Source organism: Zootoca vivipara, chromosome 4 (assembly GCF_963506605.1).
Source record: "Zootoca vivipara chromosome 4, rZooViv1.1, whole genome shotgun sequence".
In the NCBI taxonomy this organism is placed as follows: Eukaryota; Metazoa; Chordata; class Lepidosauria; order Squamata; family Lacertidae; genus Zootoca; species Zootoca vivipara.
Genome location: NC_083279.1, coordinates 75689280 through 75714442, shown reverse-complemented (window position 1 = coordinate 75714442; position 25163 = coordinate 75689280). Strand labels below are relative to the sequence as shown.

Below are 25163 nucleotides of genomic sequence, written 5' to 3'. Positions count from 1 at the left end.
TGGGTGGCAGGATCCACAGCGGCAGCAGATCTGGCTTCCAATGAATGCAGTCCTCTGTACCCACCCCAAAGCAGCTTCTGAGGGCCAGGGACCAAGAGTGATGTCCATGTGATGTGCAACTGACTGCAGCTGGATGGTCAAATGAGTATATATCACAGACCCCTCTTGGGTTAGAAGAGGTGTCTCACTGCTTGCACTCTTTTTGGATCCATTCTATGGATCACATTTAGCACAAAGCAGGTTGATTAAGCAAATGTTGCTGTATTTCATTTATGTATGTATTATAGTGAATGCTTTGAAAAAGTAGCAATTGTGGAACATGGAGGGGGGGAGAGTCTTCTTCAGCCACTTTCCAAAACTGCTTACTGAAAAAATAAACATGGTTTCCCTTTCTAGTCACAGTGTGCCCAATATGCTGCTGATAGAAGGGAAGAGGAGAAGATGTGTGACCATCTTATCAGTGCTGCCAAGCATCGAGATCATGTTACTGCGAATCAACTGAAACAGAAAATACTGAATATCCTAACAAATAAGCATGGTGCTTGGGGAGCTGTCTCACATAGGTATGTTGTTAATCATCGTAACATAATTATATGCTTCTGAACTGGTATTTTAAATGGATGTGTCATGTCTTTATAGTGAGCAGTTGAGACTGTAATGTAATTCACCAGAATCCGTTCCTGATCATACAGCTCATCCTGTGTTATAGGCATATTCTGGTACTGAATGGAATCTTATATTTAGGTTGTCTGCTATCAGATGAGGAGTCTGCTGTTAGTTGCTGGGTTTTGCACTCAGAAGCTCTGCTGCCAACATTTATTTATATATATATATATTTATGGCAGTGTCTCAGAACCAAAAGTGGCCTTTCAGTGTCTTGAAAAATTCATTGTCCCCGCTTTCCTGGCAAATATCTCCTGGCATTTCCTTTGTCAGTTCACCCCAAATAATTCATTTTTTGAAACATGCATCATGGAAGCGGAATAAATTATGAAAAATAGTATGTGTGCATGCAGACATATAAACAGTTTATTGTTTATTATAATCACATGATTTAAGAGCCAAGAAGAAAAAAAAATCTGTGGTGCTTTGGTATATAGTTGGCCTTATAGCATTGTTTTACCATTTTATTTTTCCCTCAATAATAATAATAATAATTTTATTTATACCCTGCCCTTCCCAGTCAAGACCGGGCTCAGGGCGGCTAACAACAAAAATATCAAAACAAGCATAAAAAAGACAATTCAATTAAAATGCAGATTAAATACAATGTTAAAATTCAATTTTAAAATGGGAATCTACAAGTGGATTATCTGTAGGATAAAACCTTTGTGAACTAAGTGTTTTTATCAAATTTTTTGGCACCAGTTTCACCTTTGTTCTCCTTCTCTCTTTTCTTATTGGGTCATAGTAATACTTTGAGAATGAGATTATTTGGTTTTAATTTTTTGTTCAGCATTTGTGGCATAAGCTTTTATAAACCTCACTTGACTTCATTGGATGAATGAAGTATTATCCTGAGTTGGCAGTACAAATATACATGGGGTAATGATTTCATTTCTTTCCTGTTTCTTGTTTCCTTTTCTGCATTTTATTTACTTCCGACTTTCGTCTGTCTGTCTGTCTGTCTATCAGTCTATAGATAGATGTATGGGTGAACAACCTTGGAACTCAAGATAACTCTTTGTTCATCTGGTGAACTGTAGTTCACAAATGCTTATGCCATAATGTATTTTTTAAATCCTTTAAGATGCCACAAGATTCCTTGCTATAGATACAATGGACTTAATAGAATACTGGTGCAGTGAAGAGAATCAGTGGGTTACGGTAATCTCTGAATATAAACTTTATAAAATGGACAGACGACGTGCATTAGGAATTGTATAAAAAAGAGCATAATAAACTTAATGGGGACATACTTTAAAAGGGGTAACAAAGTCTTGTTAAATTGAAAGAGGGCTAAATATCTTCAAAATGCTTGGAGATTAAGGGAAAACACTTTCCTCTGAAAATGAAAGTCTTGCCCAAACAATTACAAAAAGGGAAAACTCTGGCAAAAGAAATGTAAGCTGGAGAAAAGTGAAGAAAAAATTTGAAGACTATAAATTGTATCAGATTTTTTTTTAAAAAAAAAATAGTACCAATAGGAGGAGTCATTTTCTGATAACAGTGAAACCTCTATTTCTGCCAAAATCCAAAGTTTTATGGAAGCTCAAATTCTCCAGTTAGGATGGTAGCCCTTTATTAAAATGGGCTGGTAATATGAATCTGCATTTGTGGAGTGAAAAGATAATGTTTAAACAATGATTAAAAGGAAGTAATTAGAGACTACAGAGCTGTAAAGAAAGGAAGTATAGATCATGAAAAGCCTAAAAAAAACAGCCATCAGAATGACACAAATAAATAAAACAGTAGGCAAAGCTATCCTAAGCAGGACATGATGTTGAATGGAGAAAAAGCTGTCAAATAAAATGTCAGCTGAAATGCATGGTGCCAGATAAAAAGAGAAAATAAAAACTGAAGCAACAGGAGTGATTCTAGCTCAAATGATAAGGTTAAGTAAACACCAACTAAAAGTGAAACTGGATATTGAATGGTAGACATGAGAAATAATAATATAGAAAGGAAAGACTTTAGAAGGGAATGGGGAAATGTTGAATGATAAAAGAGCTATACGATAATGAAATGAACAAACCTTTGAAACAAAGAGATTGAGACAGGACTTGCAGCAATTCAAACCAGAGGAGAAAGTATTCTTAGAAAATACATATTTCAACATCAAGGACATGAAAAGTGATTATGAAGTCATGGTAATTAAGTATGGTATGGGGATGCTTAGAATAATGAAGGAAGAAAGCACATGAAATGATTGGAACAATCTACAAGTGTACTCCTTTCAAAAGATTTGTTGTTATCTGATAACACATCAATTTAACTCCTTGTAGTACATTTTAAATGATTCGCAGAATGCATCTGCTAGACATTGAAACAATGATCCTAGCAAGTTATTTCAACTGAAAAGCACACAGTTCAAAGATTATACTCAACATTATTGATTTTAGAAGAAGTTTTGATTCCCTTTCTCACTGCTAAAACAGGTATTTTATTTAAGACAAACAAAACATGGGTACAACTCCACCTCCTAAAACAAAAAGTGATTTCAGGTAATATTGAGGAAGACATTGCATAACATCATTGAGCTGAAAGGGAGTTTGAAAGTCATCTAGTTCTTCCACTTCCATGCAAAATGCAACTACACTATCCCTGATATTAAATACCTTCAGTGAGGGGGGACCCACCACTTCTTGAGACAGTTTGTCCCACTCTCTAATAGTTCAGAGCTAGGAAGGTTCCTCAAACATTTAGTTGAATGCTGCTTCCTGCAGTTTCTCCTCATTGGTTCTAATCCCACCCTCTGCCGCATCGGAGTACAGATCTCCATCTTCTGCCCAACAATCATGTATGTATGTAAAGACCATTGCCCATGTCTTCCTTTCTCGAAGCAAAGCATAACCAGCTTGGTTTCCTGGTTCCTCACCCTCCTGGCCACTCTCCTCTGGACATACTCTACTTTTCCAATGTTCTTCTTAAAATATGGCACCCAGAACTGGATGCAGTACTCCAGATGCAACTTGAATCACACAGAACAGAGTAAAACTATGACATCTCATGATGTCATAGGCCTAGGCTTCTTTTATGCAGCCTAAGATTGCATTAGTTTTTTCAGTGGCTGCACCACACTGCTTGCTCATGTTCTGAGTCACTAAAACTTCTAGATTCTTTTCACACCTACTGCTTTGAAGTCAGGTCTTCATTATTCGGTTCTCATGCCTTTGGTTTATTTTCATTTTCTCTAAATGCAGGACTTTGCATTTATCTCGGTTGATGTTCAGTATGTTTATTTTGCCCAGTGTTTCAGCTTCTCAATATCATTTGGATCTAATGCTGTAAGCTTTCCCGGCCCTCACTCAAACTCAGGTTTCTGTTTCTGGCAGAAATTTAAATATGTAAATCTAAGCGTTACAATGGTTAAAGTGACAGTAGGTGAATTGCATGGTTAAGCACAAGCTGAGATGTTGATCCATTGAGTGACAAACCCTCTGTCTCTTCCTTTGAAGAACAGGGTGGACATAAGCCTTCACACAGCGAACAATAGGTTTCTTTGGTCTGGGCAAGCAAACAGATGCTTCCCGGAGTGTGCTGGATCTGTGAGACTTGTTCATGCCAGTGCTGGCATCTCCATGTATCCAAATTACTCTCAGGCATCTCCTCAGTTGAAAGCTCCTTACTGACAGGAGTGACAGGAGGAGCATGGGCAGCAGCTACCCCTTTAGGGGACTAAAGGTTTTTGATACACAGGAGTGGGACAGCTGTCTGGCAACCTACTTGAACCTTCCCCAGGATCCATCTCCTGATTCTCTCAATCACCAGCGCCCTCCTCCAGCTGAGACATTTCTTGAGGGCCCAATTTCACCTCCCTCATCTTGCTTGGACCCTCTCCTTGGTTGTCTAGCTCCAGCTCCTTGATATCTTCCCCTTCCTAGTCAGGATCCTTCCATCTTCTCCATGACATCTCCACAGAGCTCATGACATAAACTATCCCTCCCAGCTCGATGTCATCTGCAGATTTTGATAAGCACTCCCTATGCACCCTCATCCAGGTCATTTATAGAAATGTTGAACAGCACATGGCCTAGACAAAGCTCTGTGGCACTCCACTTGGGACATCTCTCCAGGTTGACAGAGAGACATTAATGAGCACTTACTGGGTATAGTCATTTAACCAGCTGTGAATCCTATTAACCACAACATTGTTCAGCCCACATTTTACCATCTTCTCAGCAAGAATTCTCAGTGCATAATTTTACTATCTAATAAAGAAATTAGAAAATCAGGAAATGGGTGCATAGTTTTTGTATCAATTTGCATTTAGGATTAATTGCATGATTAGCTTTAACTGTACTCAACAAAGGAGATGAAGAGAGGGTGTGGTAGTTGAGGTGAGGTAGGTGGCGGGCAGCAGTGCATCTTCTCCTATATATTATTCTCTCTGCATACCCATTCCCCTTATTATTTTAAGGTGCTGAGTTAAAAGGTTTGCTGTTTAAACAAAATTGGGTAGTACTTTTAACTGATTGACCAATTCATTTCACTGCTCTTTAATTTTGTTGCTGGCAATTCTGCCTCTTTCATCTTAGAAGTTACTCATCCTTTGTATCTTCTTTTAAAATACATTGTATATTGCTTCCAATACTCTGGTTATTAGGCAGGACATCAATACCTTAAATTTTTATGTAAAGAAGCTTCTTAAGCACATTCAAAACCCAATTTCTAGGCCCAGTTCAAAGTTCTGGGTTTAACCTATAAAGCCTCATGCGGCTCAGGACCACAATACCTCAAGGACCACCTCTCCCACATATGAAGTGACCCAGACCCTGCACTCAGCTTCATGTACCGCCTCCCTGAGAGGTCTGGAGGGTGGCAACAAGAGAAAGGGAAGTTCTCCTGCACTGGCAGATGCTCCAATTCCAGCTGCCGTTTGTTTAAGTACCATGTGATTGTAGCTTGGACACTAAACATTTTTAATCTCTGCACTCCGTGGACAAACCTTTGCTCTTAGTGAAAAACTGGGGGTTCAATGTGTGTGAAAGAAGTGTGTGTTGGACAGAAGTAGTGGGATTTGTTGCAAGAAGCTCAACAGCATCTCATAAGACCTTGTGAGCAGTTCCATATTGAACTACCGCATCATAAATCTATCGGACTAAATTGACTGAACCCAGTCAGAAAAGAACAGCCGGGAACATGGTAGTGTGTGTCAGTCAAGAGCAAAATTGAATCTGCTTCTTTACATATTTAGCTCAAGATGTCTCTCATGGGAATGGATGAGAAAAACAATGGTGGTTCTGTAAAACTGAGTGGATAACAGAACTTACTGTGGAAGACTTTTGCTAATATGTTTGTCTACTTGTTTGCTTTAAAAATGTATATGCTACTTTTCACATAAAATATCAAAGTGGTTCACAATATACACAGATCAGTAAAACGAATAAATAACAATTAAAAGCACCCAGATGAATAATCAGTGCATAGTACAGAAACTACAGTAGCCAAAACCAGGAAATTTATAATATCAACAGTCAGGAAATACTAGAGAAAATAGGTAAGTCTTCAACTCTTTGTTGAAGTACCTCGCCATTGGTACTCTCCTGTTTTCCATGGAGAACTCATTTCACATAGCAGGTGCCATGATAGAGAAGGCCAACCTCTGCATCCCAACCAATTCTTCCTCACTAGGCTGCAGTGTAGTCATCCGTAGTCCACAGTGACCTGGGTAGATTATGCGGAAATAAGTGGGCTCATAGATAGTCTGGTTCCAAGGGGTCTAGGAATTTATGAGGTTATCAATGCATGGTAACCTCATTTCCAGCAATGGTCATAGCAGCATAGGAGCTTAAGCTGCCAACTGCTGCTCCTCACAACTGAGATACAGCTACAGAGATGGATCCACGATCACCCCAAAACAATACACCTGCCCTTTCAGAGGGAGTGCGGTTACATATAGGTGAAAAAAATCATTTCTCACACCATAGCTTTTGAAACTCTAGTCACACACAAGGATCTAATTCATTGCCAACTTGTACATTTTTGGTGTCGTCCATGAGCTTGGCTGAACTCTAACCTATTCACACATTTGAAGCCCTGCTCTGGATTCTGTTGAATTGTAAATGATCATGTAGAAGTATCTTCTTTAATGTAGCCAAGTTTTTTAAATTCCTTCCTGCTTAGGCTTGCAACTAGTGTAAGAAAGGGTTTATTGTTCAGCAGACTTTTATGGAGTGGTTTGTTGGGTTCTGGGTCTTGGTCTAATCACTGAAGGAAAGATAGAAAAGGGTTCATGCAAGTGCACAGTTGGTGACTGACTGACTAGTGAGAATACTAGTGTATTTACACAAAGCTGATTTTCACTAGGAATGAGGTAGGAACAGAAATTCCCCTTCTCCTTTAGTTAATTGAGCGTTAAAAGTCACTGCAACCCTCATTCATTGCAACTGTAGAAATTCATTGAACATTTACATGAATTAAATAATATTTTATCAGGAGTATTCTTTATTAAATTTCTATACAGCCCTTCATCTGAGGATCACAGAGCAGTTTACAATTTTGCAATAGTTTACATGTTTTGCACATGTAATTTATTTCTGGATATTTAATAGAAGAGCTTCTTGCCAGTAATGTGTGCTTTTGGGTAATCTTTTTTTGGAAACTACATAATGTAGAAAAGTTTTAAAACTATTTAAGAAAAGCAATAGGCAAAAAAGAACTTAACCCCCCCCCCAGTGATGCATTATTTCCATGACCTAAGTGCTATATGGCAGCAGCTGAGCTGTACACTGTTTTTAATGCTACATTAACTTTTCCATTAATGCTGCTGCTGTAAAATATTAAGCCCTTAAGCAATATAAATCTGCTGTCTGATTTCTGTTGCTTGATACATTTGCTATAGTTGCTTCTTAAAATCATCACCATTGTGCTTTCTATGAGGAGGTGGCTTTCCTTTCTGTTGTGATATTAGGTTGACTGGTACCTGGAGCAAAGGAATCTTATTAACATCTCCAAAATAAACTTAACTCCGTATCAGTTGATTTAGGATCATATAATCAAAGGAACATGCCCCATAAGCACATATAGTAGCCACTGCTAAATTATTCTTATTTGGAAAGTCAAGTGTCTTCTCATACTAATCTTACGTTACAGGGCACATCATGGGCTCTGGAAATATGCAGCCACAAGGCACCATTATCACTGAAACACATAGTGATGACGCATTTTCTTACATTTTCCAATGAAGGATGGCCAGCAGCCTTTTATATAATAATTATCAACTACATTTTTTGACTTCACCCCTGGAGGTGCACTTCATTGTCTCTTGGGACAGGCGGAGGCCAACTACATTTTTATCCCACTTTTCAGACCGTTATTGTCTCCCAAAGCTGTTAATAAAAGAAGAGACACAAGCCCTGCCAGCAGGCTTACAAATGAAAATTACAATACTGTACACACAGCTGAAGGGGATGGAGGGCAAAGGTAGAATGTTGAACTGCAAAGAATTGCCAGTTTTGGACCTTTTTCTTGTTGATGTTCTTACTCCAGTCGCAGTTGGTGGCTCTTGTTCCTTTGGCCGATGGATGGGGCCAAAGTGTCCTTTCTCCTTGTTTCTGCAGACCCAGGGAAACTGTCAGAGGTGAGCATCTTTTCTGGCAGGGAGTGGAGAAGAAACACCATGCTCTTTCTTTGACATCAGAACATAAGAAGAGCCTGCTGGCTAACAAACTATTTTCTTCCATTCTGTCATAGAATTGTAGAGTTGGAAGTTGAACCCAAGGGACATCTAGTCCAACCCCCTCATATGCAGAAATCACAGCTTATTTATAGCTATTTATAGCTTTATATCTATTGGTTGTCTTTGTCCATGGAGTTTTGAGACGACCAATAGATAGAAGACAGGAGTGCCTGGCGTGCTCTGGTCCATGGGGTCACGAAGAGTCAGTCACGACTAAACGACTAAACAACAACAAATCTATTGGTTTATGGAAATGTGATTTATACATGAAAATTTGATTTCTATATGTGCTGTATCTCTGTACATTTTATGCCATTTGGCCATGAGTTACATAGCCATAGATGATGCTGTAGGGTAACATTTTCCAGACATCCATAGTTCACATGGGACCAGACTAAAATGTAAAAATGCATTTAAAACAGCAAGTCAGCAGCTGAATAGGTTAGCACTTTCCGACATCTAGAGAAGCCTGGGTAAATAACTGAGTTTTAAGATATATTTTACACATCCAACAGATGAAGTTGCCTGAACCTCCAGAGAGTTGGTGCTGTAACAGAAAGGGCCAGTTCTGAGAGGCTTCCAATGGCAATTTGTTGGCTGCAGTCTCCTCTGATTATGATAAAGGTTGATTTGGCCTATAGTAGTATAGGTGGTCTGCTAGTTATACTGTACCCCTATTGTTCAGCGCATTATATGTCAATAATGAAACGGAAACAAAAGAATAATAAAAAATCCTTCCAGTAGCACCTTAGAGACCAACTATGTTTGTTGTTGGTATGACCTTTCGTGTGCATGCACACTTCTTCAGATACCTGAGCTTGGCTCAGTAACCAATTATTAGCTAGTGCACATCCTTCAGCACCAGTGTAATATGTGTGTGTCTAGGTGCATCCAGTGATTATTTTTTTCTTAAAAAAAGAAATGTTTAGGGGTACTCTCATTTTGACTAAAAAACCCCACCCTTTTATAGTTCAAATCAGGAAAAATAAATACAGTAAATTGACAAAAGTACAAAGATTCACAAAATGTTTAGGGGTATGCGTACCCCTGCGTCCCCCCAGAAAAGAGCATTGGATGTACCACTCAGTATTCTAGTTGCAGCATTCTGTGCTAGCTATGGCTTCTGAACCAAATGCAGGGGCAGCCACACACAGAGCTTGCAACACTAATTTCACACAAATTTCTTGCTTTTTATAGGACAGTAACAGGATGCGGGTGGCACTGTGGTCTAAGCCACTGAGCCTAGGGCTTGCCGATCGGAAGGTCGGCAGTTTGAATCCCCGTGACGGGGTGAGCTCCCATTGCTTGGTCCCAGCTCCTGCCAACCTAGCAGTTCGAAAGCACATCAAAGTGTAACTAGATAAATAGGTATCGCTCCGGCAGGAAGGTAAACAGCTTTTCCATGCGCTGCTCTGGTTCGCCAGAAGCAGCTTAGTCATGCTGGCCACATGACACGGAAAAACTGTCTGCAGACAAATGTCGGCTCCCTCGGCCAGTAAAGCGAGATGAGTGCTGCAACTCCAGAGTCATTCGCAACTGGACTTAATGGTCAGGGGTCCTTTACCTTTACCTTTAACAGGTATGGAGCAGAATTTGATCACAACTGATGACACATGGGAATAGGAGTTAATCCTTCCGTCACCTGCACAATGGTCCCAGTGAAGATCACACTTCTCACACTCCTAGAAAGAGGCAGCCAGTGCTAATTGCAGCTTTCCTTCCAAGAGGAAAAACAAAACAGAATTTGGGGGTTAATTGGGATTAAGGCATAGGAATCATGGGGATCAACTGCCTTCCTATCTGCCTCAGTCATGATTATGATTGTGCACCTGCTATTTCTTTTATTTTATTTAAAGGCACATGAAATGCAATTGCCAGTTTATTTTATTGAGCCTGAGATTCTGAAGAAAGACTGTGAGCTGGGGTTCCTAATTGGTGGAATATGGTAGGCATGGCTATGAAAGCATAACAATAGCTGAAGAGGCAGAATCCCCAGGATGCAGTGTTGTGGAAGAAGGGAGATGAATATTATTTTGCTGGCTGCATAGGACCTGGCTGTGTCTTTCTTCTTTGGAAATTGTTTTCTGTGTTGTGAAGTAGGATGATGCAGTTGTCTGCTTTTTGTTCTAAGCATGACTTCTTTTTCAGCGAGTGAACCATATCCTTTTGAAGGATGGCCCATATATTGATACTATGATAGAAGAACACTTGTAATGTATTTCTAATCAGAATGATATAGAATTCTATAATGTGTTAAATACTGGCTGCCTTGCACCTGGTGTTGCTCGGGAATTTTTGAATTCAGTGGTTAAAACCACTGCGGTTTTGAAAGGTTCTGTCAGCCATCTTGATTCAGAATAGCATCCAGTTGTATACAACTTAGACAAAAACCTGCTCCTTGATCTCAGGAACCAGTTCAGGAACCATCATGCAAATTTGATTACAATATCTTAAGAGATTTCCAAATGCATAGTGAACAGGCAAACAAACAACTTTCCAAAATATAGCTATCTTCAGGACTAAGTTGCTAACTTCAGTGGTGGGCATTGCAGTTGTGATAGAATGTATTGTTCATATTCTATCTTCTGTGTACAAATCTCCCAAGTTGGAGTGGTGGGAAACAGTATGGATGTGGTTAGGGGGAATAGAAAGAAATATCGCACTTTGACTTATGATAGATCTTTTGCATCTGCAGTGTTTCGGAGATTCTCACTTGTTGGGAGCACTTTTCATCTTCATATTGACAGGGAAATGTGAATAGACAAAAGGTTACATTTTTATGGTAGTTAATAAGAATTTAGTTTACGTCTAAGTCTTTAGGGCACTATGCTAAAGCTGAGAAGCCTTTTATTTTATAATGAAACAATGAGAATTCTATTAGATGTTTATGAATCCTGAGGAAAACATCAGTATCTGTATTCAAAATTTAAAATGAACCAGATCTATCTGTTGAGAACTCTTTTGGCAGCGATTATTTTCACTGTCATTCTAAACTGTATTTCACTAGACCTTTCAGTACCTTTTGTTGATGAAACAAAGTTTATGAAATAAATTTCAAGATTATTTTCAGTAAAGCTGATGATATATGTTCTTTTACTGAGGTTATATCAGAAAATCAATATTTGTAAAATTGAAACAGTATAGGTTTGTATTGATCTATGTGGCTAAATCAAAACTAAAGGCTTTGTAACAGCTTTCTTAGACAGCCAGCTACCTACTAGTGGCAAACTATCAATTTTAGCTTTCTACTGATAAATCAGCTTGAAAATTGGATGTCAAATTTTTTTCAGTGAAGTAGTGATTTTTTTATGCCCTTTAACCTTCCCTTATATATTAGATAGGTTTATAAGGCTAAGCTTACCTTCCATATCCAGTTGTAAAAAGAAGAGGAGACATTTAGATGGTATTGTTTGTATTTTTTCAGAGTTATTTAAACCTAATTTTATTACCTCCTTTGTGTTTGCTCATGAGCTTGGAGAATAAATATTTTCAGATAAAAAAAAATCAACTGTGATATTTCAGATGGATCTGTCTTTGACTCTTTTTCAAGCAATGGGGATCAATCCTAAGATTTCAGGAATCATTTGCTTCCTAAAGGGGGAGGCTTGATATTTTGCATTAAATGATTGATTTCTTGCTCTGGTGTTAAGATTTTTTAACAACTGTTCTAACTGCCAATTACAACTGTGCAATAAGGTGTTAGTTTGTAAGATTGCATCCGTGTTTTTTCTCCTTTCCCATTTTTATAACAGAGCAGATGGCAAGCGTCATCTTAGAAAGTACCTCAGTATGTTATATGGTCTAAAGTAGGCTATAAACCCTTTGACTATAAGGAATACGGACTTCTTCTGAGTGTAATGGTATAGTCCTTGATGACATTTGACAGTACTATACCTTTATGCCTCTAGTCGAGACCATAAGTTAACTTAGGAAAGGGTATTGATTGCGAAGTTTTCTGCTGGATAATTACTTCTTGCTGGAGAAAAATGTGGTGTGTATTGATCTGGATGGAAGCATTTCAGTTGCAGTTTCCCTTGGTTAACAGTGAGTGTCATCTTTCAGCCATGATAAATGGTAACTTTGTGGCTCAGTATAATTACTTTGTGGTGAAATGAACCACTCAAACTCTTCTCCTAACCCCCTTTCCCCTTATCAAGGGGCTACCACAATCTTACATTGCAGGCCATGATTTACTGAACTAATCATTTTCTTAATAGAACAAAGTCTTCTCCAGTACGTTTTGGAGTAAATATTATTATTTTTTTGAAGCAAATTGCTTTATTTTGAGTCTGCAACTGGTTTCTCCCCTAGCTCTTGTCAGTTTATCTTGACCAGAAAAGGACCTTTCCCTTAAGGCCATCTTTTGACTTCAGTGATTGGATTCAGAGAACAATTTGAATGTACAGTATGTATCACAATTTCATCAGTGCAGAAATAATACTGTAACAGTCCCAGAGTCAATGAGGATAGGATGGACTAAAATCTAAATAAATATAAAAAATTAAACCACAATGTCAATTTACAGCCACACTATTTTGATGCAAACAATGCTATGATACATGTTGCATTTTGAAAACTAATGACTCTGGTTTCATGCCTTATATTTTACAGGACTACTTACTGTGTTACAGCTACTACTGTCTCATTAAGCATACTGAAGAATAGGCTTATTATTGCCTTGGATTTGTTTCCAAAAGCCAATTTTAGTGTCTAATTCTAGGTCAATGACTCTGCTCACATACAAGTCCAGATTACATACCAGGGGCAGGATCTATTCTACTGCCAATTGGCCCCACAGTTAATTCTTCCTAATGTCTAACTTTAACTTAGCTTGAGGCTATATAGTTCTTTCCCCAGTGATTAGCTGACTGAATAATTCAGTTCATTTATATTGTTGCTAAGATATTTATAGACTATACTGTGACCCTATGTCTTGCTGCTTATAGTCTGTCTAAATTTAGCAGATATGGTCATTTTCATAAATCACCCTTCATTTTATGTAGGCCGTTGGTTGCCATTGGCAAATTCTCCATATTCTTGATGTTAGGCTGTTTGACACAGTGTTGTTGTAAGGAGCCCATCAAGTTCATAGCTTGAATTTTAAAATGTAATTTCGTGTACACATTAAACTATGTGGAATTTTGTGGTTTGGAGCAAGGAGGTCATGTTACATTTCAACTGTGCTACCTCACACCAAAAAAATAAGTTTCGCTCCTACATAAAATAACAAAACTAAACTAATTTCTGCCAGAGCTAACGAAGGTTTTGTGAGGACTGGTGGCAGCGGCATTTGTTGAAGTGGTAGTGCAGTGTTGTTAGTTCTGCTACTCAGATGTCCACACCTAACACCTGGGAAGTGGGTAGGCATCGGGATAATAATAATACCTTTATTGTCAATGTACAACCTGTGTACAATGAAATTAATCAAGCTGCGACCGAGCAGTGTAGCCACATTGTCCCTCTCTCTGTGCGGACTCATTTCACAAGTAATATTGGTTATTTTTTGTGCAACAAACATTATGGACGTTATCAAATCGTTGCATACAATATGGATTGAAACAACCTAAGGATAGTGTAGAAAATGAAGATTCTGCTCATGTGAATGAAATGCCTGCATAAAATGAAAGCTTATTTCTGAAGTGTGCTTTCTCTTCTTTTCACTGTTATTTTATCTATTAATATTTTATCTACTAGTTCCTGCCTTACTTTAAAGCCCATATAAGGCAAAATTGCTTTTTCTTCAGAAGGTATTGTGCTGTAGGTAATTGAAGTTACAATAAACTTCTGCTGATTTTAAACGATAAACCCATATAACTTCATTTCAATTTAATTGTTAACTTATAGAACAAAACAAAATTAGCTGAAAGAAAACAAAATAAGAAGCGCATATTTAGAAGCAGCTGATCAATTTGTAAAGAGAACCACTTTATCTGTTCTCTTTTCCTTTACAAAATCCAATAAACTGCTATTATATTCCTTTTAAATGGTTCCATTACTAGGATTCTATAACAGACTAATCTCTTCATAATTATAATAAATGCCTATAATCAAAGCAGGAACCATTTAAAATAGGAAGAAAGACTGTTTTCCATCAAACACTTTGCTGTTCTCTGACCTTTGGAGCATTAAGCAACAATATAACACTACCTATAGATACAACGTAGCTTTTCCAACTTAGCTTGCTCAAATAAAAATAAGTGGTTAAGATCAATGAAAATGTGGATTGACATATTAATAGTTTTTTCCCCCAACCTTTCTACAAAGTAGGAAGAATTAAATGAATAATGACACTAGCATCTAACTGGGTATAAAATCTATGGAATTTAGATAGCAACTTTTGTAATTTAGTTAGAATGTAAAGATTCCTTTGAAAAGAAGAGAGATATTAGAAAACTCAATCAAAGTGAGCTGCACATACCACTGCTGCGCTTTATGAAAGTATTGTTTTCCTTAACACAAAAACTGGTATTGTATTCAGATGAACAAACAATCATTTCCAGAGATCATTTAAGTAACTGAAGGCTGATAAGATTACGGGAAATGACTATATGTGATCAGAATGGCTTTCATCTGCATTTTGTTAGACCAAGCATTGATTTCACTTTTCAGCTGTGAACAGCAAGAGGCCAGCTGTGGCCAAAGGAGCGAGCAAGCAGTGAACTAGGGTCACAACAGAGAAAATGCAACTTTTAACGTTTACAGCTTAGCAGAAAATCTTCATGTTACAACTGTTTGAAAATTATGTATCCACTGGATCCGCAGACTGTTAAAAATAGTGGATCTAAGTTCTGAGGAATTAAACCTTTGAACTGTAGTTAAATAAGTAAACATAATTATAAGGCAAAAACAAACAAAGTGGGTCAAATACAACTTCAAGGCAGAAACAACTACATTTAATTTAGTATTCCCAGATGTGTTGAAGGGAAATGTACGAAAGTATTTTGAAAAACAAATTCCCATTTAAAAGTGTTTTAGAGTCAGTGAAACTAACCTTTCTTCAAACAGCTGTCCTAAAATGTTCTAAAACTATTGTCAGGTATATTTAATATAGGTAGTGTTACTTAACAAACAGCCATTACTCAAAGAGCATATTAACGTACTTCCAGTCCATTGTGAATGGCATAACACAAAATGTCTACTGAAATACTGATAATACACTAGGTGTAGCTTTAAAGGGACACAAATAACAACCTAGTGTATAGAGTACCAATAAGGTGTAATTTCTGGCAGCATATTTATTATTATTTGCATTTCCACGTGCAAATATGAGTGTTTTAACATTTATTTTCATTTAAAACAACATCCCTTTTTCTCCTACGCTCTTTGATAGCTTAAAATCTAATTCCTATGCTTTGTGATAGCTTAAAATGACCAAAGACACTTACAATGCAATGAATGGAACAATAGTCATACAAATATTAAGTCACAATCTCTACCTGTAAATTTGAATTTGACAAGAGGCAGGAAGGGAAGGTGTTCATACAGGAGGAGTTGCTTTCCCAGATGCTTACATCCCCAAACCAGCCAGTGAAATTGTCTCAATTAGTACAGGCTAGTTGTGTTAATCTATCAAGTGAACAGTGCTAAGAAAAAACAAGGCATTGTTTCCCCAAAGTAGTGAGCCTTTTTATCTGGGAGTGTGTGTGCGTGTGCACACAAACGCATCAACTGAAATAAATTCAAAAAGTAAAATTCAAAATTTCCTTTTTCTGCCTTCCATCTTGGGGTAAATGTTGTTGCCAAAACATAACAGTACAGTCCTCAAATCCTGGATCTCTTCATTTTAGTATAAGCAGCTCTCATTTCCAGGCTGGGGGAAAGGGTCAAAAAAGGAACAAGAAGTTGGACAGACTGTGTGTGAATCTAACAATTAAGTCTATGAAGCCAGTTGGACCATTAAAGGTTGAAAGGGTCAGTATAATCCTAAGACATTTGCATTGTATAGCATAGCAGTTGAATGGTAGAGAAGAAGGAAGGGCTTCTCTATGGGCCTCAAACAGCACTACACGCTTCTAGCTTAAGGCTGCACTCTTCAGTTAGGGGCCAGGGATAAACTGCAACTTTTTATTGTGAGACTCTACTTGTATTTTTCTGTTGTTAAACTTCTTTTTGAAATCTTATTCAGTTGGCTTAGAAGCCAGCAATTCATCCTGGCCATTAGTAAGAAATATCCTGTATCAAATCTGGACAAATTGTCTTAGCAAGTGGTGAAGCTCAATGTGGAACAAATATCTATTTTTTTTTATTTTAAAAAAACCCAAATAACAATGGATCTTGAGCTCAATGTAGCTGAAAGCTTCCCTTAAAAATCTATTGGGTGGCAATTATAAATTGGCTGTGTCACATTGGGTTGTGTCACATTGGGTTGTTTTGTACAAACTAAATTATAGAGAATCTCTTTATTATAGGACAGTGCAGCAAAACACAGCAATGGATTTAGCACTGTGTGCGGTAGCTTAATCAATTTCATTGCTCTCTATGCGAAAGAATGAGCTCTCCATTATCTCTACCAATGACATAGGGAAATGGATAGAAAAATCAAAGGTTCAAAGTTTCTTGATTTGGAATGCAGCAGTTTGACCTTGAGCAGAGTTTCTCTCAAATCGGCGTACAGCTTCCAGGTCATGTGGCCAGCATGACAAAGCCGCTTCTGGCAAACCAGAGCTGCACACGGAAACACTGTTTACCTTCCCGCTGTAGCGGTACCTATTTATCTACTTGCACTTTGGCGTGCTTTCAAACTGCTAGGTTGGCAGGAGAAAAGTTGCATACTTAGTGGCAAATATTTTCATATAAGTACCTTAAATAGCACACTGAGTTTAAGGAACACGGTCAACAGGTTGAATTGCTAGGTTGAAAACCAATACATGAAAAGTTAAGCGATATATGTAATAAGGAGTCAAATTGTATACTTTGATCTTAATTTTATGTAGAGAGATTGTATTTGCTTTTTGAATTGGGTTATATGGTCAATATATGCATGCTGCTAATACACTTCTTACGATTTTGGTGTGATACTTTTACACTTTACAACTTTAGTTTGTTGTCCAGTAAAGTGCAAAAGCTACCCACCCATATTTTGACTTTGTAATTTTAAAGAAGTTGCATTTGCAGCATAATTGGCTTTTAAGTGTATCATCTATTTAGAAAAAAGAATGGACAAATAGTTGTATCCAATGTGGTCACATATCTGACAGAAGATTATTTAATCCACCCATTCAGTTTTCCCCACACTACTTTCTACTCTGCTCCAAAGGATATGTCAGGGGATTGTTGCGGCTACTCTCGAGTAAAGACGCTCCAGTCCGATCTGTCTTTTAAGGTTTTATTGTGCATACTATTTACAGTGCAGAGATAGCAGAAAACATGACCTCCTAGTCACTTGCAGAATACGGCAATGGCACCCTTCTGCTTCGGGGCCAGCATAATAGCTTGGGGCTCGAAACGCCGCCCCCTAAACCTGCGTTTGGGTGAGCGCCTCAATTCGGGTGCCGGAAGCGGCTGCGCTCCCTCTTCTACCTGTTGCCTAGGGCAGTGCAGGGGCTCTGATACATCGCTAAGCCCTCCTTCCTCAACTAGATGGATGGGGCGGTGCAAACACTTGGATGCCTCACTGAGCCCTCCCTCCATTCCGATCCATTCCTCATTCCCCCCGCCTGACCCGCTGCTACCACTGTCGCTAGGCGAAGTATACCTCAACTTTCTGGAGTAAATTGGGAGAAGGACATGGGGAATCTTGCCTTCTGTTGGCAGAATCGTTTACTGGGTCAAAGTGCCCTCCATCAGTGAAGGAGCACAGTTGGATACACCCCAAATGCATTTTAACATTTTGGAACTACGTAAAGAAAACATTTTGTTTCCTTCCACTGCCATCTCTTTTGCTATCGGCACTGGTGTATGTGGAGCTGATTAATTTCATGGTGAGGGCTGTAGAATTACAATTCTGAAGAGAATTCTTCTTTTGATGTTTCTGGAGATAGAAAAATGTGTAAACTTTCTGTAGATTTGTATTTAGGCCATCTCCAGTACTTATACAGGCTATCCTCAACCAGCCAAAAGGTCTTTTAACACCATGAATTCTCTGTACATCTGTTAGTAATATTCTACTTTCCAATATGTCCCACCCATAATTTAAGAGAAGATTTATCTGTGTTCAGGTCTCTTTTTTGGTGGCAAAGTTCAGTGTTCATCTTTTGAACAGTGGCAGTTTGAGCAGTCCTGCCTCTTTAAATTTCCGTAATGTTTATACTCCAGGTAACTTTAACAGCTTTCAGTAGTTACTTTTCTTTTGAAGATAAGCTGTTAAAAAAGATTACCTCACAAAGGCATTTGCTATTTTTACCAATACTTTAGTTGTTGAAAAGTAAACTTTTCTTAAAAGTGTGCCTTTATGTAGTCAGAACAATATAACAGAAGTGCACTCTTGTGTTATGGAATATGGATTTGTGTGAAAAGTGATTGAAATTGCTGAAATACGTTCAAACAGAATGGGAGAAAATTGATGGCTTCCTGATCCAAGTTCTACTGAAACTAATTAACCTCTGTGTTTTGTTGACTTTAGTGTGATTTTGATTTTTGAAAGCGCTGTGCCTTAATCCATGTGATCATACTTAAAAGTGTTAACTGAAGTAAAGGTTGATCAATCATCCGTCATGATATCAGATTTTTACCAAAGGTATATAGATATTAATTTTAGTTGTAAAAACATCAGAAAAGAAATATGTTTTAAAGTACAGCCATTTTGCATTCTCTTCTTTAAACTGTAGAGGTAAACTACATTATAGGAAGCTAGAACTAATATAAAGGTCTTCTCCTCTAACAACTACAGGTGAATAGCTTGTCAAATGTGGTCTAACAATAGATTTTTGCAAATAAGCAATGGTGCTTGGTCACATATGTACCAAGTGATTATATGCTGTGATCCTATACATGTATATGTCATTCCCATTGGGCTCAATATACCTGTGCAGAGGATTGCAATTCATGTATCATACTAATATAAAGGACTTCAGAAGGATCTGATCAAGTGACAGAATAAGTAGCTGGTTATCTTTTCTGACAAGTATTACAAAATATGATATAGCATTTCAACCATTTTGGATGTAGACACTTGGGCAATAGGCGACTATAAGCACAAAAATGAAACAAAAATGTCCATGTAAACAATATATCTATAGGATTAGTATGCTCCCAGCTATATAGTGATATAGGCCACTAAATGGACATTTCTGCTTGCTGTGCAACAGTAAAGAGAAAGCAAACAGCATTAGGCAAAGTGTTTGAAGTGTTCACTGGTATTCTTTCACCAGTACTGTTTGGGTCATGTTCTACACAATAAGTACACACAAGCTGAAATTTCTAAGTGGGGACTTAACATTATTACAGACCCATAGAATTTGCACACTGAGATTATCCAGGTACTGAAACATATAAAATAACTGTCCTCGTTTGTAATGATTTGGGTGAATGAAGAAAATAAATATAAAAGGAAGGCATCAAATTTAAAGATTTTCAATATACGTAATTAACCCATTGAGTCTATCTCAGCATATCATTGAAACAAAGAGAATGGTAAGCATTAAAGTTTTGTATCAATGAGATTTGCCTTGATAAGACTGGATATTTTTTTCTGAAAAAATATTAAACCCTCATGCTTCAGTGCATAAGACGACTGCTAACTGATGGAGGTTAAGTGCAGCCTATCTCTGGCGTGACATTTATTCCATAAATGTCAACTACAAAGTTTCTTGCACCTTCCTTGAAAACATCTGTGTTTTGCCTGTTTTCAGACTGACTTAGTTGAACCAGTTGTCCAGTTAAATGTCTTACTTGCTTTTGGGTATAGTTCCTTTGTGAGATACCAGTTCTATGTATCTATCTAAATACGTCTTTATCGGCAACAGATTTAGCTTTTTCCAGTGTTAGTTTCTGAAAAATGAGATGCCAGAATTCAATTTCTCAAGGCAAATGATCGGAATAGGCGTTTTCTTAGTGGGACTCCCCATTTTCCCACTTGCATGTCAACACCAGTAAAGTTTCTGCCAACAACAGGTTTCTTGATCTGATTGCTTACAGGTAACTATATACACTAATATAATAAGCAATGAAGGACCAAGGCACGTTTCAAATTACTAATTTGGTTCTCTTTAAAAGGAAACTATTAGGCTTGTTAGATCTTTGTTTCAGGTTACAAAAAATAATACAAAATTGTGAAAAGATTTTGACTTGTTCTTTGCATTTCATTAACAATTTCTTAGTGTCTTTCATATTGAAGTGATTTTCTTGCAAATAGATACTGTAGCTTTCATTGGCTAGCTCTTTACTTGCACCAGTCAATGGCAGTAATATTTTCATCCCTGTTGTTGTTCTTCAGTCGTTTAGTTGTGTCCGACTCTTCATGACCCCATGGACCAGAGCACGCCAGACACCCCTGTCTTCCACTGCCTCCCACAGTTTGGTCAGACTCATGTTGGTAGCTTTGAGAACACTGTCCAACCATCTCGTCCTCTGTGGCCCCCTTCTCCTTGTGCCCTCCATCTTTCCCAACATCAGGGTCTTTTCCAGGAAGTCTTCTCTTCTCATGAGGTGGCCAAAGTATTGGAGCCTCAGCTTCGCGATCTCTCCTCCCAGTGATCCCTACTGGGGGTCAAATTATTTTGGTTATCACTTTTTAAAAATGCAGTTCTGAAAGTGTGCATACCAGTGCACGAAAGAAGGTGAACACCGCCCTCCAGAGGAAGGATGGAGAGGTTTTGGAATTCATTGCATATGTCTAAAGTTAAAAATTTAGTAAGAGTTGTGTTTCCGGTATCCTCTGTGTTAATAACAATCTGTTAAGCTGGATCTGGATCTGGTCCGTACATGCAACCCCCAATTTGCATGGGGGTTGCGTTCCAGGTCACAACCCACGACAGCGGAACGCACATAAGCCCACTATCCTGTTATTCACCCTCCCCTGTTCTGTCCCCCTTTCTGGCCACTTCCAGGTCACCGCAATGTGCTTGTGCTTGGTTGCATGTCAGTTGGACACATGTAAGACTGTTGTTGCCTGTATAGGGGGCCCACAGGAATAGCCTTATGAATAATTTGCTGTCTTCCATTGTACATATCACATTTAATATGGACTTATGACCTCATTTCTAGTTGCCTGTGCAATCTGTATAGTAGGAAAAATAGATAGGTTGATAGATCAGGTGATCCCAACCTACCCATAGCCTACAGTGGCGTTCATGGGTGTTCACTTTAAAGTTTATATATGTGGGGAGAGCAAGGTATGTGAGAATGTGAGGCTGGCTTCTGTGCCCACTGAGTCCATAACCTACTTGTAGGGTATCTCTCTCTCTCTCTCATATCTATGGACACAGGAGGGCTTAAGCACCCATCCATGCTAATGATCCCTTGCAACTGCCTCCCCTCTTTCACATCTCAGTCTAATTCTGAGAGAAGCAGGTGTGATTTAAAGATGGATAACTACTGAAACTTATTCTGCATGAACCATCATGGTGGCTCTCCAGTCTTCCTGCCCCTCTCTTTTACATTTTTGTATTTATTTTGTGTAAAGACTTGCATTTGTGAAGGCATAGAACAGCCAAGATTAAGGTGCATTCTAGTGCCAGTCATACCTTACTATATCAGTAAATATATAATGTACATGCCGAATGCTAGTTTTGTTTCCTTCCCACCCCCCTGGTTTGCTGATGTAGTAAGACAGAGGTTTAAGTACTATCTTGTCCTGATCATCCATCATATTGGCATGGAACCTGTAGATAAAATAATAACAGTTAGCATTTTGTCAGTGCCATATTGCAAATTTTGAGGTTCTTGACTCTTTCCATATTTAGTAGCTAAATTTAATATAAATGAATGCATGCATTTGCACGTTTGGTAGGATATGGGTTAACAATGGTTTCTGAATCATTCTGTGAAACTTTAATATTGGTTCTGAATGCAAAACAGGCAGTGTAAAATGATGATGGCCATGGTTGTTAATGACTTGTTTTAGCTGGGAGCTATAAAATCATCCAAGGACTCTGTTGGTGTAGGAATAATAATTTACCTAGACAATTACCACATGGTGGAATTTTTTGCAGCTCTAATTCAGAGTTATTAATAATGAATAAAATTGCAATTTTCTCAGGTTGCTGGGGGCAATGGGGAATTATTTCAATGAATATTTCAGCACATTATTTTAATCATAGTTCCACAAAAATTCAAGTGGGCAATATTTTATACTTTTAAGTTTAGTCTGCTAAGAGACCATAGTCATTAAATTGCAAAATATTTGCTCTTAGGTCCATTCTATGATTTACAATATTTTTTTAAAGAAACACTGTAAAAGAAAGAAAGCTGTGTCATTAATACTTGTAATTTGATGCTGCATTTGTTAATGGGATTGCTCTGATTAATGTTTTTTTGCAGTAAGCAGAGCGGTTAGAAAAAGTTGAATCCTTAAATGCTTCAATGAAAGTAAAGAAGTACTCAAATACTGCACTTTAATAATATATGTTGTAACATTTTCCTTGTACTCACTGAAAAAAGTAAGGAAATGTTTTATTGAGTTGCTGCTCCTTCTCTGTATGCCAGTGTAGTAGACACTAATCTTTTATTATTGTTGTTGTTGTTGTTATTTCCTTAGCCAACTGCATGATTTCTGGCGCTTAGATTATTGGGAAGATGATCTGCGTCGACGGAGGCGGTTTGTTCGCAACGCCTTTGGCTCCACCCATTCTGATGCATTGCTCAAAGCTGCTGCGGAATATGGTCAGTACTCATTTAACATGCCCACTCTCTTAAAAAGCTTTCTTTTTATTTGTCAGATGATTCTGAGAACCATCCACTTTACTCCCTTTTTCCTTTTAGTACTTTTTTGGCCTTGCATGAAAGATGCACATAGCTACAAGCTTTGTAAGGTACTTAGAGCTCCTACTTTCCGAGGCCCTTCTTAACCCTGGGAATGAGCTACATGTTGTTCAAATAGGAACATGGCTGTGAACATGACCCCTATTGTGTACAGGTAAAGGAGAGGTTCTGGGTGCAGTAATTTTACTCAGCTATGGGTAAGGTTGCTAGCACTTTACTGGATACAGTAAACTGAGGTTGCTATAAAGAGGAGTGTTCTGTTGGACAGGAATAGTAAGGGGAAATATATGAGAAAGTGGAACGACATCACATTGTAGAGTGGGAAAGGGGAGGAAATTGTCAACAGACAGGATGTTCCAATGCAGGATATTTATTAGCATGTCTCATTGGTGAAGGAGCTGCTTGTAGCTACCGCAGTGTCTCAGGCTAGTAGTGGGCAGCAGGTATGAGGATGCAAGATGATGCAAAAAATAATAATTTTGTAAGTTGTGTGTCTTTGTTTCTCAATTTTATCCTTTTTTCTGGCTTGTTTTATTTGATGCTTTAATGTGCTGTAAATGGCTTTGAGTTTTTTTCTGAAAAATACAAAGCAGTACAGTATAGAAATGAATTGAATTAATAATAATACGACCATTGTCTAGAAAGAACAATGTAGCAGAGAGAGGTAAGCCGGCCAGTTAGTTGCTGTGTCAGCCAAGAAGGAGCTGTCTATAGGCCAAATTTGGTCTGTGGGGATCAGTTATCTACCTCGAATGAATGAATGAATGAATGAATGTTCTTCATGTGTACATCCCCCCCCCACACGCTTAATGATACTGAAATGAACTCTAATCAATCTTTGCTATGGTTTAATATTTCCAAGTTTTCAAAGTGTTCATTTTCAGAAACGTTTTGCGATTCCACACTGTAATTAGTTCTGATTGAAATTTCCAGGGGCTTTCCCCCAGAATATACAAATATTTAAAACTCACAAGGTGAGCAAGCAAACAGTGATATGAAGTAGGACCTTAGGAAACATTTTATACATGTGCCTCATGACCACAGAAATCTCTACCAACCCATTAGGTTGCCCTTCTCTATAACCACAAACATTATAAATTTGCTTTGGGAGTTTATTTTGTTTTTAATATGTACTAAGATCCTAAAGGTTTTGCTGAAGCTGCTGTATTATACTTCACACTCCATGCTATTATTTGTTCTGTGTAGATATTTCAGAACCCTTTGATACAACTCTCTCTGTCTCTGTCTCTGTCTCTGTCTCTCTCTCTCTCTCTCTCTCTCTGTGTGTGTGTGTGTGTGTGTGTGTATGTGTTCATGTTCATGAAGTATACACAGAACCCGTGAATCACTATTTTTAATCCTGGTTGGAATTAGTAAAATAATGCTATGCTATCTTGGGGACTTTGTATACTACACTCTTAAGCAGTGCTTTTTTTATATAGAAAAATAGGTGTCAGAGCTCACCATGAACTTCTCCTTTGTTCTCTTAGAATGACAATGGCTTCTGTCTGAAAGGTTCCAGAGCTGAGCTCCATCTTGGGGGGGACGACCCAGTTCTTAAGTATTATATAGTTACTTATTGGAATATAGGAAGCTTCCTTCTACTTCTTTAGACCAGGGGTCATCTGAGTCAGTATTGGCTACACCAGAGACAGCCAATGTGGGACCCTTCAGAAGATGCAAAGTATAGCTCCCATTCAGCGCCGTCTTAAGCGCCCCTGTCGCCATGGTGCGCCGGATCTGTCCGGCGCCATTCCGCCCCGTTTCCCAACGCGGTGGGCGGGTGGGCGCGGCGCTGCTGTGCGGCGGGCGGGCAGACACAGCGCGGTCTCTCCGGCGCTCTCCCGCCCCGGTGGGCAGGTGGGCGCCGCGCGCAGCGGACCGGCGAACCGGCCGGCCAGCGGGCGGGCGCAACTCGCGGCGCCCTCCTGGCGGGCCGGCGCCATGGTGCCCTGCGCCACCG

At 38.5% G+C, this 25163-nt stretch overlaps 1 protein-coding gene across 9 annotated transcripts in view; it reads left to right on the top strand.

Moving 5' to 3' along the window:
- Positions 1-25163, top strand: part of NBEA (neurobeachin) — a 354996-nt gene that overhangs the window by 154859 nt on the left and 174974 nt on the right. For all 9 annotated transcript variants that reach the window (XM_035114666.2, XM_060273784.1, XM_035114659.2 and 6 more), the window contains 2 exons: positions 397-563; positions 22977-23101. In XM_035114666.2, the coding sequence (XP_034970557.1) occupies positions 397-563; positions 22977-23101 (292 nt within the window). The remainder of the gene's footprint in view (positions 1-396; positions 564-22976; positions 23102-25163) is intronic.